We start from the raw sequence: 17,314 nt of genomic DNA, 5'->3' as shown, positions 1-17,314 counted from the left end.
AAAAATAATCGTATTGGAAATGAAGGGGAGACAAATTTAATCTAGTGGAAACGTTTGGTACTGCACCCAAACAAAATCTTACTGAATGCTCATTTCTTGGAACACAACTTGTTTAGATTTATGGCTTTGATTTTCTCATAGTTTTAGAGTAAAACATGTTTTAGAAAATATATTTTTTCAGGTCCATGCTCAAAAAGTGGTTAACATGTAATAAATGGATCATAACTATTCCATAAATATAAGTTAGTACCATAATCCCCTAAATATATTAATTGTTTCATAAAAAACAATAAGGCCTTGCTGTATCGTGAATTTAGTCATGTCTTAATGGGGTGTCTTGAAGCTTATTGATTCATTATAACATTTTTTTGCATTACATTTAAGATTTCTCAGTACTTGAGGACTTTAAGTCGTCTTTTCATTCGCCAGGGCTTGTTCCTGATGTTTGCTATCAGCTTCTTCTTCTCCTCCACCTCCTCCATCAGTTTGGCCATTTCTCCTTCAGACATGGACTCCTCCTCTTCATCTGATTTGGAATCATCACCACTAAGACATAGAACATGATGTGATCGAGTGCTTCATTCATAAAAATCAGTTGTTTTGTCTTGCATAAACTTCAAAAGTGTTGTTTAAGGCTGGAATACACTACATGAATTGTGTACAGATTTTTGCCCACATTTTCAGTCTGGATGATTCAACACTAGTTGTTTGTTGAGCTGAAAGTGTGGTAGTGTGTGATGCCTCAGTGTATAACCACAAAGTCAGCAAGTGTATGATGCCCAGTGTTTTTAAAAGTTGTGTAGTGTATTCCAGCCTTTAAAGGCTTAAAACAACAAAATACAATTTTAAAGATAGATTTTATAAGGATAAGAATTATAATTACAAGCACTAAACCAAACCCTAACCCTAAACGTATAGTAATAATGGTTACACTTTAATTTACAGTGTCCTTGTTACACATTGTACATGTAATTACTACAGTAATAACATTACACGCACACACACACACACTTTGCAAATGTTCCTACACCCATAAAACTAACCATAATACCGGGTGTATATGGTTAGAAGTCGATAATGGAGATTAATGGCATGAGCACTTACTAGTACAAGCGTCTGTCTAGAGTGTATGGGGAGACATAGTATTAAAAATGCAATGGCTTTAAATAGTTAAAATGATACTGTCGCGGTTATAGGGAGAGGCTCGGTAAGTTGACCATATGTTTTCTAACAACACTAACCAGTTTTATAAATAATACGGAAATATGGCATGTAAATGACACCTTAAAAATAGCAACATTTCAATAGAACTTTGGGGATGGACTGTAAAAGAGAAAACGTTTAAGTTGGCCTGTCTATTACTGGAATTTAAGAGTTTTGTCTTATATTCAGTGATCTCTTGGTGTAGGTGTCATGAGTCGTGAGCAGTTAATGAAGTCAATTAATTATCCTTTAAGTATCTAGTTCTATCGCGTTACCACTTGTGTCAGCAACATACCTACTGTTCTTTTTCTTCTTTTCATCTTTGTCGCTGTCTTTGTCATTGTCCTTGTCTTTTCCTTTCCCCTTAGCATCTTTCTGTTTTTTGTTTCCACCTCTCTTGCTTTTTCTGCCGGACTTCTCGTTTTCTCCATCTCCCCCACTCTCTCGCACTTTTCCTCTTCTCCTGTTCCCAGCACATCTCCTCTGTGGAATATCATCATCGCTGTCTTCCTCCTCTGCCTGTGCAGCTTTCTTTTTCTTGGCTGCTCGACGACCTCTGGGGGGTTCATCATCTTCATCCTCACCATCCTCACTGGTGACTGCTTTGCCCCGTTTACCGGCTGCGTTTTTTTTAGCACCTTTGCCTTTTGCTTTTTTGTCCTCTGAGAAAAAGAGAACACAATTGTATTGTCATGAAAATGCATAAAAGCAATACATTATTGCTGAGTAACAAAAGATTTGTAAGTTTTGAAGGGGCAAACCTCACTATTTTTTTTTTCTTCAGAATTTGTAACAATCTGTTTCAATTCTGAAAGAAAAATAGTGAGGTTTGCCCCTACAAAACTTGCTGTCACTATATGTAGAAATGTCTTGCTGAGTGTTTTCTATGAGCAACAGAAGTTTTGATTATGTTAGCCGTATACACACACTTATAAACAAAGAAAAAGAAAGGAGAAAATAAGGAAAAACAATTCAGCGGAATATTTTTTCTTACCTTCAGCACTCTCCACTTCTCCATCAATATCTATTCCCACTACAAAAAAAAAAAAAAAAAAAAAAGTATGAGTAGCTCCCTAAGCACAGAATGTCAACAGATGATAAAAAAAATTATTACTAAAATAATGGTCATTAGGGTTTAATGTAACTATTCAATTATTATACATTGAAAATAAAAAGTACAACTCACCATCTTCCAGTTTTCTTGCTGTATCACTTTTCTTTGGCATTTTACTGCCCTTCTAATCTCTATTAGCCTCTGAATTATTTCCCTGGCATCTGTGGTCTAACAAATTACTGCACAGGTGTGCAACTGCTCTCGAGTAACTGACTCCCTATTGTCATAGCAACGCCACGTGACTTAACCTGTGCGATTGAAATTAGTATGTTAAATGAGCTGGAACAATTGTCTGGTCGATTTGGGTTCAGATTGAATCTTTTAGAGAGAGAAAAATCTACTTAAGACAAAGGAATTAATACAAAGCACAAAAACAGCTCAATATTAAAATGATCTGAGAACTTACATGAAGTAAAAAAAATTTAGCCTTTCAGAAGCGTTTCAATTCCATCAATGTTTAAAGGATCAATCAAAAAGCATTCTGGATGCCCCGCAGGACGGTGCGCCACATCCATTTAAACAGTTTGATGCACTCTCACTCATTGGGACACATGACACCTAACGCTGCTGTCACAAGAAGAGCCTCCTTAAAGATTTAATGAAGGTTTAGGTTTTCCTTCAAAGACAATTAAACACATTTCACACTATGTTAAGTTTTGCACTTTCGGTTTAGCATGCACATTCTTTAAAGTTACTGTGTTTGAGAATCTGCTAAACAAATTATTATTATTATTAAATGTCAGCAGTTGACACAGTATAGAGGGATTCAGCCTGCAAAGATTTTAATAGCAGAAGGTATCTTGACCAGTGTGTACTGCATGTAGCCATATGGTAAACACACTTAAATATACAGACACTCAAGCACACAGTGAAACCCTAAGCAGACAAACAGTTATATGTGATCTCTGTCTCGTCTGCACATATGACACCTGGTAGATGACACTGCATCTCAGTTTTCACGTGCGAGTCATTACATGTTCATTAGTGTGAAACTCCAAAAACATACAATGTGTGCACATGTGCGTAGCATATTACTGCACATCTGTGTATCTATCTATCTATCTATCTATCTATCTATCTATCTATCTATCTATCTATCTATCTATCTATCTATACTCTAAAAAATGCTGGGTTGTTTCAACCCAATTTTGGGTAAAATATGGACAAACCCAAAGTTTGGGTTAAAAATGTAATGTAAAAATTTAACCTAACGGCTGGGTTTGTCCATATTTTACCCAGCATTTTTTAGAGTGAGTGAGTCAGTCAGTCAGTCAGTCAGTCAGTCAGTCAGTCAGTCTGTCAGTCTGTCTGTCTGTCTGTCTGTCTGTCTGTCTGTCTGTCTGTCTGTCTGTCTGTCTGTCTGTCTGTCTGTCTGTCTGTCTGTCTGTCTGTCTGTCTGTCTGTCTGTCTGTCTATCTTATCATTGGTGGCTTCACTTTTCTACAATGGAAGAGAGTGAAGGTGTGTGTCGTCCATCTGTTTTTACAGTCTATGGTTTTCGCTGCAGCCACTGATCCAAAAAGAGCAGTTGTCATGATTCATGTGTAAGTACGAAACAGCTTCACAAACCACACCTTTTCAAATCACACACAGTATCGTTATTTCTGCGCTACAAATATTTATATTATCACAGAAGAATATTTGGTAATAAACACTGACGTCTACGGTAGCAATAAAAATTAAAGCTGCAAGCAGCGATTGCGGGCCCAAGCCGGTGGCACCGCCACCCTGGTGCCTTTAGTTGCACTAAAGGCACCGGGTGGCGGTGCTACCGGCTTGGGCCCTCCATCGCTGCTTGCAGCTTTAATTATATATATATATATATATATATATATATATATATATATATATATATATATATGCTTGGAAACATCACAGTGGAGCGGTGCTTACTGTGAACGGTACGAACTGTACAACTGACTATTTAAACAGAGCAGTGTAATTTTTTTATGTTAGGTTGACTATTTTATTAAGGCTATAATGAACATGCTGCGATGTCAAGATTGGAATGCTGTGTGTGTGTGTGTGTGGTGTGTGTGTGTGTGTGTGGCTCGATCGAATGGAGACATAAAAACATACTCCGTCATTTTGTTCACACAGGACATCATTCAAAGTGTTTCTCTATATTTGTGTACACTCGCAATAAACCACAACATTGTGCTTTTGTTAAACTATAAACTCTTGTCAAACTGTAACCTACAACTGTCACCCAACCAAAATATCACACACACACACACACACACACACACACACACACACACACTATCTGACTTTCTGTTGGTCGGAGCTAATGACTGTAAATTAGAAAGTTGTTCGGCTTGATAAGATCAATATACACGCTGAGTTTTGTAACTGTAGGTAAAACTATAACTAAGTTATAACACACTTTATGCATCCTTTTTTAATCATAAATTTGTTTCCTCGCCATGGCCAAACCGTTCGAGATATCAAAAATCCCCTGGCAATTTATCATCTTCCATGTCTTGACTTCATGCTGACCGAGTTTCGTGGTCATCGGATGAATTCTCTAGGAGAAGTGTTTCAAATGCGAGAGCAAGCGTTCTCCAATCAACCCGTAATAGCCGACTTCCTGTTGGGCTGGCGTAAAACTTGACCCAGGGAAAGTTGTTCGGCCCGATTAAATCTATATGTGTACCGAGTTTCATATTAATTCATGCAAGCGTGTTTGATATACGGACAAGTGTTCAAATCCCATTCCAGGGGGCGCTGTCGAGCCCCCCTGCCACGCCCGGGTACCAGCTTCAGCCCGGCCCTAAGGGTTCTGACCTGTGCGCAAAATTTCAAGAGTTTTCGAGCACGTTAAGGCCCTCAAAAGTGCCAGAGATTTTGCACACAGCATAGAAATGGTTAAACTAAACTAGCCCCCCTCCTCACACACACACACACAGAGGGGCAGAGGGAAAATGCTCCAAACAGTACACATTCAAACCAAAATATCTGACTTCCTGTTGGTCGGAGCTAATGACTGTAAATTAGAAAGTTGTCCGGATCGAAGAGAAGAATATACGTACCGAGTTTGGTTACTGTAGGTAAAACTAATACCCCATTTTTGACTAAAGGTGGCGCTACTGAGCCCCTTACCACGCCCGTTTCTGAAACTTTGCACAAGTGTACTAGGCAATAAATGTCAAATGCATGTTGAGTTTCATGCAATTTGAAGCATGTTAAGAGCCTCAAATGCATCCAAAAAGAATATAAAAATTTAAAGCGTTGCCATGGCGACAGTATTAAAGATATCAATAATCCTTTCACAGGTCTACATCTGTCGTGTGTTTACATTATACAGATGAAGTTTGAAGCAAATCGGGTAAAAATAAGAGGGTGATTTCAAAGCATTTTGAAAGTGACACACTTCCTGCTGCCAGTTGGTGGCGCTATAACTTTGACTCACAATAGTCACATCCATGTGATCGGCTTCTTACAACGAACACACTGCTGAAGTTTCATCAAGATCAATTAATGTATGCAGAAGTTATAACACACTTCCTGTTTCCAATATTCGCCATAAATTCGTTTCCTCGCCACGGCCAAACCGTTCGAGATATCAAAAATCCCCTCGCAACTTTTCATCCTCAATGTCTTGACTTCATGCACACCGAGTTTCGTGGTGATTGGTTGAATCGTCTAGGAGGAGTATTTTAAATTCCATTGCATTTGTTTTTTAAACTACGCCAAATAGCCGACTTCCTGTTGGGCTGGGGTAAAAAGTCAGAGCATGAAGGATATATGAACCGATGAGATCTATAAGTGTACCGAGTTTCATATTATTACATGCAAGCGTGTTTGGTTTATGGACCAAGTTTTCGGACCCCGTTCCAGGGGGCGCTGTCGAGCCCCCCTGCCACGCCCGGGTACCAGCTTCAGCCCGGCCCTAATGGCCGCGGGTTCTGACCTGTGTGCAAAATTTCAAGAGTTTTCGAGCACGTTAAGGCCCTCAAAAGTGCCAGAGATTTTGCACACAGCAGAGAAATGGTTAAACTAAACTAGCCCCCCTCCTCACACACACACACACACGCAGAGGGGCAGAGGGAAAATGCTCCAAACTGTACACATTCAAATATCTGACTTCCTGTTGGTCGGAGCTAATGACTGTAAATTAGAAAGTTGTCCGGATCGAAGAGAAGAATATACGTACCGAGTTTGGTTACTGTAGGTAAAACTAATACCCGATTTTTGACTAAAGGTGGCGCTACTGAGCCCCTTACCACGCCCGTTTCTGAAACTTCGCACAAGTGTACTAGGCAATAAATGTCAAATGCATGTTGAGTTTCATGCAATTTGAAGCATGTTAAGAGCCTCAAATAGTATATCAATAATCCTTTCACAGGTCTACATCTGTCGTGTGTTTACATTATACAGATGAAGTTTGAAGCAAATCGGGTAAAAATAAGAGGGTGATTTCAAAGCATTTTGAAAGTGACACACTTCCTGCTGCCAGTTGGTGGCGCTATAACTTTGACTCACAATAGTCACATCCATGTGATCGGCCTCTTACAGCGAACACACTGCTGAAGTTTCATCAAGATCAGTTAATGTATGAGGATGTTATAACACACTTCCTGTTTCCAATATTCGCCATAAATTCGTTTCCTCGCCACGGCCAAACAGTTCGAGATATCAAAAATCCCCTCGCAACTTTTCATCCTCAATGTCTTGACTTCATGCACACGAGTTTCGTGGTGATTGGTTGAATCATATCAATCAATCAAATAGGAAAGTATGAAAAAAAAAAAAAACGATGACCCGGGACCTGTCGTCAAAAAAAAAAAAACATGACCCGGGACTTGAACTCAATTTCTTTGTGGATGGAGCTTAACTGCCATCAGTTTAAAGAATATCTTTTGCCTTTTAACCATGATAGGAAAGTATGAAAAAATCGTCTAGGAGGAGTATTTTAAATTCCATTGCATGTGTTTTTTAAACTACGCCAAATAGCCGACTTCCTGTTCGGCTGGGGTAAAAAGTCAGAGCATGAAGGATATATGAACCGATGAGATCTATAAGTGAAAAAACGTAAAAAAAAAAAAAAAACGATGACACGGGACCTGTCGTCAAAATCCCAAAAGTATGAAAAAAACAAAAAACAAAAAAAAACATGACCCGGGACTTGAACTCAATTTCTATGTGGATGGAGCTTAACTGCCATCAGTTTAAAGAATATCTTTTGCCTGTTAACCATGATAGGAAAGTATGAAAAAAAAAAAAAAAAAAAAAAAAACGATGACCCGGGACCTGTCGTCAAAATCCCAAAAGTATGAAAAAACAAAAAAACAAAAAAAAACATGACCCGGGACTTGAACTCAATTTCTATTTCAATTTCAGTTCAAATAATATCTTTTGCCTTTTAACAATGATAGGAAAGTATGAAAAAAACAAAAAAAAAACGATGACCCGGGACCTGTCGTCAAAATCCCAAAAGTATGAAAAAAAAAAAAACATGACCCGGGACTTGAACTCAATTTTTTTGTGGATGGAGCTTAACTGCCATCAGTTTAAAGAATATATTTTGCCTTTTAACCATGATAGGAAAGTATGAAAAAAAAAAAAAAAAAAAAAAAAACATTACCCGGGACTTGAACTCAATTTCTTTGTGGATGGAGCTTAACTGCCATCAGTTTAAAGAATATCTTTTGCCTTTTAACCATGATAGGAAAGTATGAAAAAAAACAAAAAACGATGACCCGGGACCTGTCGTCAAAATCCCAAAAGTATGAAAAAAACAAAAAACAAAAAAAAACATGACCCGGGACTTGAACTCAATTTCTTTGTGGATGGAGCTTAACTGCCATCAGTTTAAAGAATATATTTTGCCTTTTAACCATGATAGGAAAGTATGAAAAAAAACAAAAAACGATGACCCGGGACCTGTCGTCAAAATCCCAAAAGTATGAAAAAAACAAAAAACAAAAAAAACATTACCCGGGACTTGAACTCAATTTCTTTGTGGATGGAGCTTAACTGCCATCAGTTTAAAGAATATCTTTTGCCTTTTAACCATGATAGGAAAGTATGAAAAAAAACAAAAAACGATGACCCGGGACCTGTCGTCAAAATCCCAAAAGTATGAAAAAAACAAAAAAAAAACATGACCCGGGACTTGAACTCAATTTCTTTGTGGATGGAGCTTAACTGCCATCAGTTTAAAGAATATATTTTGCCTTTTAACCATGATAGGAAAGTATGTAAAAAAAAAAAAACGATGACCTGGGACCTGTCGTCAAAATCCCAAAAGTATGAAAAAAACAAAAAACTAAAAAAAACATGACCCGGGACTTGAACTCAATTTCTTTGTGGATGGAGCTTAACTGCCATCAGTTTAAATAATATCTTTTGCCTTTTAACCATGATAGGAAAGTATGAAAAAAAAAAAAAAAAAAAAAAAAAAACGATGACCCGGGCGGGACCTGTCGTCAAAATCCCAAAAGTATGAAAAAACAAAAAAACTAAAAAAAACATGACCCGGGACTTGAACTCAATTTCTTTGTGGATGGAGCTTAACTGCCATCAGTTTAAAGAATATCTTTTGCCTTTTAACAACGATAGGAAAGTATGAAAAAAACAAAAAAAACGATGACCCGGGACCTGTCGTCAAAATCCCAAAAGTATGAAAAAAAAAAAAAAAAAAAAACATGACCTGACTTGAACTAAATTTTTTTGTGGATGGAGCTTAACCCTTTAGGCGCCAGAGGTTTTTTCCTAAAACGTTCGATTTTGACATCTTAATTTCAAAAGTCTATATCTTAAAAGTGATAAAAGATAGAGACTTTCTGTAAATTAGAGAAATATTAAGGATGACCCAAAGTTTATGTAGGGATTACATTTTCCCATCTAATTTGCATATTATGACGTCATATGGTGGCGGCAATCATGGATTATAGAATTTTCATGAAAAGTCACATGTTTAAATAATAAAATGCAGCACTTCTTTCCCCCCAAAATGTCCCTCACCTTCTGTATGCTATATTGCACGATACTGAATGCTCAGGTAAATAGTAAGTAGTAAACAAACTGTAAATCATTACTAATAAATGGTAGAAACAAACCGAATGCATGTAGCGGTTGGCCTTTTGCTGTAGAAATTATCCATTTACATACAGTAGGCACTCTTATTCCATGTATGGGGCACATATATATTATTCATATGACACACAAACACAAGTAGACAAGACCTGTTCAGTTGCCCCGTGTCACACCGCCTCTGCTCCTGCTACGAGCAGCGCGGGCGCGGCCAGATCTCTCTCTCGCGCGCCGAGTGCGCACAGCTCGGACTACTGTCATTGTCATTGCGACTCCCCACCCTGCCCCATAACTGTCCTATGAATACTTTGACCTCGTCTAACATACCCAGTAGCTTTAGACAAAGTCTCCACAACAATATTGTTGCCGCGATTGCGGAGAGGCACACGGTCAGAAGAAGACAAACTACATGACTAGCGCGGTAAAAAAAAATCTCCCGCCTCGTTCCCCACAACAATAACACACCTGCTAACTTCGCGATGAACACTCCAACCCCGGGAAACATTGTTTCCACCACTGACATTGGGCAAAGGACCATCTACATTGGGCAAAGGATTCACCGCTTGTGCTTGTTGTAACGTACGCGCTATACTTTCACTTTCATAATCACCTTGAACTTCTGAATGCAGATATTTCCCTTCAGAACCAGGGTCCGCGAATAGAAGACCCAACACTTCGTTGTGGGTAAGCTTTATTGATGCAATTAGATAATAATAATAATAATAATCTAATGCAAATATCTCGCTGACGTTGACAATATTGGTCTGATAAAATGGCTCACTCGCACACTAGCTCCGCTTTTGTTCGCGCTGATTCAATGCGCTCTAGCTCGAAGATTTTGTATAAAAACATGACGTTTTTTTGAGTCGGGGATGAAGTATAACATGTCTGCCAACTAGTGGATGGGAGGTCGAAGGAAATTTGACACCCTATTTGACAAAATCGGCCGTTTTATTCAGTGCCGCATCTTGTCGAGTAAACTCGACCGTGGCGCCTAGAGGGTTAACTGCCATCAGTTTAAAGAATATATTTTGCCTTTTAACCATGATAGGAAAGTATGAAAAAAAAAAAAAAACGATGACCCAGGACTTGAACTCAATTTCTTTGTGGATGGAGCTTAACTGCCATCAGTTTAAAGAATATCTTTTGCCTTTTAACCATGATAGGAAAGTATGTAAAAAAAAAAAAAAACGATGACCTGGGACCTGTCGTCAAAATCCCAAAAGTATGAAAAAAAACAAAAAACTAAAAAAAACATGACCCGGGACTTGAACTCAATTTCTTTGTGGATGGAGCTTAACTGCCATCAGTTTAAAGAATATCTTTTGCCTTTTAACCATGATAGGAAAGTATGAAAAAAAAAAAAAAAAAAAAAAAAAAACGATGACCCGGGCGGGACCTGTCGTCAAAATCCCAAAAGTATGAAAAAACAAAAAAACGAAAAAAAACATGACCCGGGACTTGAACTCAATTTCTTTGTGGATGGAGCTTAACTGCCATCAGTTTAAAGAATATCTTTTGCCTTTTAACAACGATAGGAAAGTATGAAAAAAACAAAAAAAACGATGACCCGGGACCTGTCGTCAAAATCCCAAAAGTATGAAAAAAAAAAAAAAAAAACATGACCCGGGACTTGAACTAAATTTTTTTGTGGATGGAGCTTAACTGCCATCAGTTTAAAGAATATATTTTGCCTTTTAACCATGATAGGAAAGTATGAAAAAAAAAAAAAAAACGATGACCCGGGACCTGTCGTCAAAATCCCAAAAGTATGAAAAAAAAAAAAAAAAAAAAAAACATGACCCGGGACTTGAACTCAATTTCTTTGTGGATGGAGCTTAACTGCCATCAGTTTAAAGAATATCTTTTGCCTTTTAACAATGATAGGAAAGTATGAAAAAAACAAGAAAAACGATGACCTGTCGTCAAAATCCCAAAAGTATGAAAAAAACAAACAAAAAAAAAAACATGACCCGGGACTTGAACTCAATTTCTTTGTGGATGGAGCTTAACTGCCATCAGTTTAAAGAATATCTTTTGCCTTTTAACCATGATAGGAAAGTATGAAAAAAAAAAAAAAAACGATGACCACGGACCTGTCGTCAAAATCCCAAAAGTATGAAAAAAACAAAAAAACAAAAAAAAACATGACCCGGGACTTGAACTCAATTTCTTTGTGGATGGAGCTTAACTGCCATCAGTTTAAAAAATATCTTTTGCCTTTTAAAGGACAAGTTCGGTATTTTACACTTAAAGCCCTATTTACAGATCGTATCTGATGAAATAGAACGGTTAAGTTTAAAATTTGGACACATGTTCCAGTCCCGAGAATTTTGGGTTTATTTCGCTTCCCCCCCACCCCCACACAATGGTTGTCTATGGCCACTGGAAGATTCCTTCCTAAAACACATTAAACTTTCGTTTACAAAGACGTGAAACTCACCGAGTGGTCAGGGGTGTTCACTGATACGGGCCCAAAAAAAAAACGCTGAAAAAGATGCATTCCAACAGGTTTTATCGTAGTGTTTATCCACCTCCATTGACTTGTATTGAATGTGCTGTGTGAGGTACGTTATTCCTCCGCCGCTTCTTCTTCTGCTTCTTCTGTGTATTAAATGAAATGCCAGCGGTTTGCTTGCAATCGGCAAAGGTGCATTATCGCCACCAACTGGTGTCTATTATTCAAGCTCTCAACGGAAGAATCTGGGTGTGACGCGTTTGGCAAAATAGGTCCACAAACGCTAAATAAAACTAAAATTCTCGGGACAGGAGCATGTGTCCAAATTTTAATCTTAACCGATCTATTTCATCAGATACGATCTGTAAACAGGGCTTTAAGTGTAAAATACCGAACTTGTCCTTTAACAATGATAGGAAAGTATGAAAAAAACAAAAAAAAACATGACCCGGGACCTGTCGTCAAAATCCCAAAACAAAAAAACAAAAAAAAACATGACCCGGGACTTGAACTCAATTTCTTTGTGGATGGAGCTTAACTGCCATCAGTTTAAAGAATATCTTTTGCCTTTTAACCATGATAGGAAAGTATGAAAAAAAAAAAAAAAAAAAAAAAAACGATGACCCGGGACCTGTCGTCAAAATCCCAAAAGTATGAAAAAAACAAAAAAAAACATTACCCGGGACTTGAACTCAATTTCTTTGTGGATGGAGCTTAACTGCCATCAGTTTAAAGAATATCTTTTGCCTTTTAACCATGATAGGAAAGTATAAAAAAAAAAAAAAACGATGACCCGGGACCTGTCGTCAAAATCCCAAAAGTATGAAAAAAACAAAAAACAAAAAAAAACATGACCCGGGACTTGAACTCAATTTCTTTGTGGATGGAGCTTAACTGCCATCAGTTTAAAGAATATATTTTGCCTTTTAACCATGATAGGAAAGTATGAAAAAAAAAAAAAAAAACGATGACCCGGGACCTGTCGTCAAAATCCCAAAAGTATGAAAAAAACAAAAAACAAAAAAAAACATGACCCGGGACTTGAACTCAATTTCTTTGTGGATGGAGCTTAACTGCCATCAGTTTAAAAAATATCTTTTGCCTTTTAAAGGACAAGTTCGGTATTTTACACTTAAAGCCCTATTTACAGATCGTATCTGATGAAATAGAACGGTTAAGTTTAAAATTTGGACACATGTTCCAGTCCCGAGAATTTTGGGTTTATTTCGCTTCCCCCCCACCCCCACACAATGGTTGTCTATGGCCACTGGAAGATTCCTTCCTAAAACACATTAAACTTTCGTTTACAAAGACGTGAAACTCACCGAGTGGTCAGGGGTGTTCACTGATACGGGCCCAAAAAAAAAACGCTGAAAAAGATGCATTCCAACAGGTTTTATCGTAGTGTTTATCCACCTCCATTGACTTGTATTGAATGTGCTGTGTGAGGTACGTTATTCCTCTGCCGCTTCTTCTTCTGCTTCTTCTGTGTATTAAATGAAATGCCAGCGGTTTGCTTGCAATCGGCAAAGGTGCATTATCGCCACCAACTGGTGTCTATTATTCAAGCTCTCAACGGAAGAATCTGGGTGTGACGCGTTTGGCAAAATAGGTCCACAAACGCTAAATAAAACTAAAATTCTCGGGACAGGAGCATGTGTCCAAATTTTAATCTTAACCGTTCTATTTCATCAGATACGATCTGTAAACAGGGCTTTAAGTGTAAAATACCGAACTTGTCCTTTAACAATGATAGGAAAGTATGAAAAAAACAAAAAAAAACATGACCCGGGACCTGTCGTCAAAATCCCAAAACAAAAAAACAAAAAAAAACATGACCCGGGACTTGAACTCAATTTCTTTGTGGATGGAGCTTAACTGCCATCAGTTTAAAGAATATCTTTTGCCTTTTAACCATGATAGGAAAGTATGAAAAAAAAAAAAAAAAAAAAAAAAAAACGATGACCCGGGCGGGACCTGTCGTCAAAATCCCAAAAGTATGAAAAAACAAAAAAACAAAAAAAAACATGACCCGGGACTTGAACTAAATTTTTTTGTGGATGGAGCTTAACTGCCATCAGTTTAAAGAATATATTTTGCCTTTTAACCATGATAGGAAAGTATGAAAAAAAAACAAAAAACGATGACCCGGGACCTGTCGTCAAAATCCCAAAAGTATGAAAAAAAAAAAAAAAAAAAAAAACATGACCCGGGACTTGAACTCAATTTCTTTGTGGATGGAGCTTAACTGCCATCAGTTTAAAGAATATCTTTTGCCTTTTAACAATGATAGGAAAGTATGAAAAAAACAAAAAAAACGATGACCTGTCGTCAAAATCCCAAAACAAAGAAACAAAAAAAAACATGACCCGGGACTTGAACACAATTTCTTTGTGGATGGAGCTTAACTGCCATCAGTTTAAAGAATATATTTTGCCTTTTAACCATGATAGGAAAGTATGAAAAAAAAAAAAAAACGATGACCCGGGACCTGTCGTCAAAATCCCAAAAGTATGAAAAAAAAAAAAAAAAAAAAAACCATGACCCGGGACTTGAACTCAATTTCTTTGTGGATGGAGCTTAACTGCCATCAGTTTAAAGAATATATTTTGCCTTTTAAAGGACAAGTTCGGTATTTTACACTTAAAGCCCTATTTACAGATCGTATCTGATGAAATAGAACGGTTAAGTTTAAAATTTGGACACATGTTCCAGTCCCGAGAATTTTGGATTTATTTCGCTTCCCCCCCACCCCCACACAATGGTTGTCTATGGCCACTGGAAGATTTCTTCCTAAAACACATTAAACTTTCGTTTACAAAGACGTGAAACTCACCGAGTGGTCAGGGGTGTTCACTGATACGGGCCCAAAAAAAAAACGCTGAAAAAGATGCATTCCAACAGGTTTTATCGTAGTGTTTATCCACCTCCATTGACTTGTATTGAATGTGCTGTGTGAGGTACGTTATTCCTCCGCCGCTTCTTCTTCTGCTTCTTCTGTGTATTAAATGAAATGCCAGCGGTTTGCTTGCAATCGGCAAAGGTGCATTATCGCCACCAACTGGTGTCTATTATTCAAGCTCTCAACGGAAGAATCTGGGTGTGACGCGTTTGGCAAAATAGGTCCACAAACGCTAAATAAAACTAAAATTCTCGGGACAGGAGCATGTGTCCAAATTTTAATCTTAACCGTTCTATTTCATCAGATACGATCTGTAAACAGGGCTTTAAGTGTAAAATACCGAACTTGTCCTTTAACAATGATAGGAAAGTATGAAAAAACCAAAAAAAAACATGACCCGGGACCTGTCGTCAAAATCCCAAAAGTATGAAAAAAACAAAAAAAAACATTACCCGGGACTTGAACTCAATTTCTTTGTGGATGGAGCTTAACTGCCATCAGTTTAAAGAATATCTTTTGCCTTTTAACCATGATAGGAAAGTATGAAAAAAAACAAAAAACGATGACCCGGGACCTGCCGTCAAAATCCCAAAAGTATGAAAAAAACAAAAAACAAAAAAAAACATTACCCGGGACTTGAACTCAATTTCTTTGTGGATGGAGCTTAACTGCCATCAGTTTAAAGAATATATTTTGCCTTTTAACCATGATAGGAAAGTATGAAAAAAAAAAAAAAACGATGACCCGGGACCTGTCGTCAAAATCCCAAAAGTATGAAAAAAACAAAAAACAAAAAAAAACATGACCCGGGACTTGAACTCAATTTCTTTGTGGATGGAGCTTAACTGCCATCAGTTTAAAGAATATCTTTTGCCTTTTAACCATGATAGGAAAGTATGAAAAAAAAAATAAAAAACGATGACCCGGGACCTGTCGTCAAAATCCCAAAAGTATGAAAAAAACAAAAAACAAAAAAAAACATGACCCGGGACTTGAACTCAATTTCTTTGTGGATGGAGCTTAACTGCCATCAGTTTAAAGAATATCTTTTGCCTTTTAACCATGATAGGAAAGTATGAAAAAAAAAAAAAAAAAACGATGACCCGGGACCTGTCGTCAAAATCCCAAAAGTATGAAAAAAAAAAAAAAAAAGAAAAACATGACCCGGGACTTGAACTCAATTTCTTTGTAGATGGAGCTTAACTGCCATCAGTTTAAAGAATATCTTTTGCCTTTTAACCATGATAGGAAAGTATGAAAAAAAAAAAAAAAAACGATGACCCGGGACCTGTCGTCAAAATCCCAAAAGTATGAGAAAAACAAAAAACAAAAAAAAACATGACCCGGGACTTGAACTCAATTTCTATGTGGATGGAGCTTAACTTCAATCAGTTTAAAGAATATCTTTTGCCTTTTAACCATGATAGGAAAGTATGAAAAAAAAAAAAAAAAACGATGACCCGGGACCTGTCGTCAAAATCCCAAAAGTATGAAAAAAAAACCATGACCCGGGACTTGAACTCAATTTCTTTGTGGATGGAGCTTAACTGCCATCAGTTTAAAGAATATATTTTGCCTTTTAACCATGATAGGAAAGTATGAAAAAAAAAAAAAAACGATGACCCGGGACCTGTCGTCAAAATCCCTAAAGTATGAAAAAAAACAAAAAAAAAACATGACCCGGGACTTGAACTCAATTTCTTTGTGGATGGAGCTTAACTGCCATCAGTTTAAAGAATATATTTTGCCTTTTAACCATGATAGGAAAGTGTGAAAAAAAAAAAAAAAAAAAAAAAACGATGACCCGGGACCTGTCGTCAAAATCCCAAAAGTATGAAAAAAACAAAAAAAAACATGATCCGGGACTTGAACTCAATTTCTTTGTGGATGGAGCTTAACTGCCATCAGTTTAAAGAATATCTTTTGCCTTTTAACCATGATAGGAAAGTATGAAAAAAAAAAAAAAACGATGACCCGGGACCTGTCGTCAAAATCCCAAAAGTATGAAAAAAACAAAAAAAAACATGACCCGGGACTTGAACTCAATTTCTTTGTGGATGGAGCTTAACTGCCATCAGTTTAAAGAATATCTTTTGCCTTTTAACCATGATAGGAAAGTATGAAAAAAAAAAAAAAAACGATGACCCGGGACCTGTCGTCAAAATCCCAAAAGTATGAAAAAAACAAAAAACAAAAAAAAACATGACCCGGGACTTGAACTCAATTTCTTTGTGGATGGAGCTTAACTGCCATCAGTTTAAAGAATATATTTTGCCTTTTAACCATGATAGGAAAGTATGAAAAAAAAACAAAAAAAAAAACGATGACCCGGGACCTGTCGTCAAAATCCCAAAAGTATGAAAAAAAAAAAAAAAAAGAAAAACATGACCCGGGACTTGAACTCAATTTCTTTGTGGATGGAGCTTAACTGCCATCAGTTTAAAGAATATATTTTGCCTTTTAACCATGATAGGAAAGTATGAAAAAAAAAAAAAAACGATGACCCGGGACCTGTCGTCAAAATGAAAAAACAAAAAAACAAAAAAAAACATGACCCGGGACTTGAACTCAATTTCTTTGTGGATGGAGCTTAACTGAC

General features: G+C 37.2%; 1 protein-coding gene across 1 annotated transcript in view; it reads right to left on the bottom strand.

Moving 5' to 3' along the window:
* tmc2a (transmembrane channel-like 2a) overlaps positions 1-2,429 on the bottom strand; it is a gene marked incomplete at its 5' end in the record, with an annotated part of 34,629 nt that extends 32,200 nt beyond the window's left edge. Inside the window, 4 exons of the mRNA XM_079607033.1 lie at positions 397-546; positions 1,499-1,865; positions 2,198-2,236; positions 2,390-2,429. Of these exons, the coding sequence (XP_079463159.1) occupies positions 397-546; positions 1,499-1,865; positions 2,198-2,236; positions 2,390-2,429 (596 nt within the window). The remainder of the gene's footprint in view (positions 1-396; positions 547-1,498; positions 1,866-2,197; positions 2,237-2,389) is intronic.
* Between the last annotated feature and the right edge of the window lie 14,885 nt (positions 2,430-17,314).

This window comes from Phoxinus phoxinus (genome assembly GCF_949152265.1).
Source record: "Phoxinus phoxinus genome assembly, chromosome: 3".
Classification (NCBI taxonomy): domain Eukaryota; kingdom Metazoa; phylum Chordata; class Actinopteri; order Cypriniformes; family Leuciscidae; genus Phoxinus; species Phoxinus phoxinus.
The sequence above is the reverse complement of the archived record's forward strand: the minus strand, read 5'-3'. Positions and strand labels throughout refer to the sequence as shown.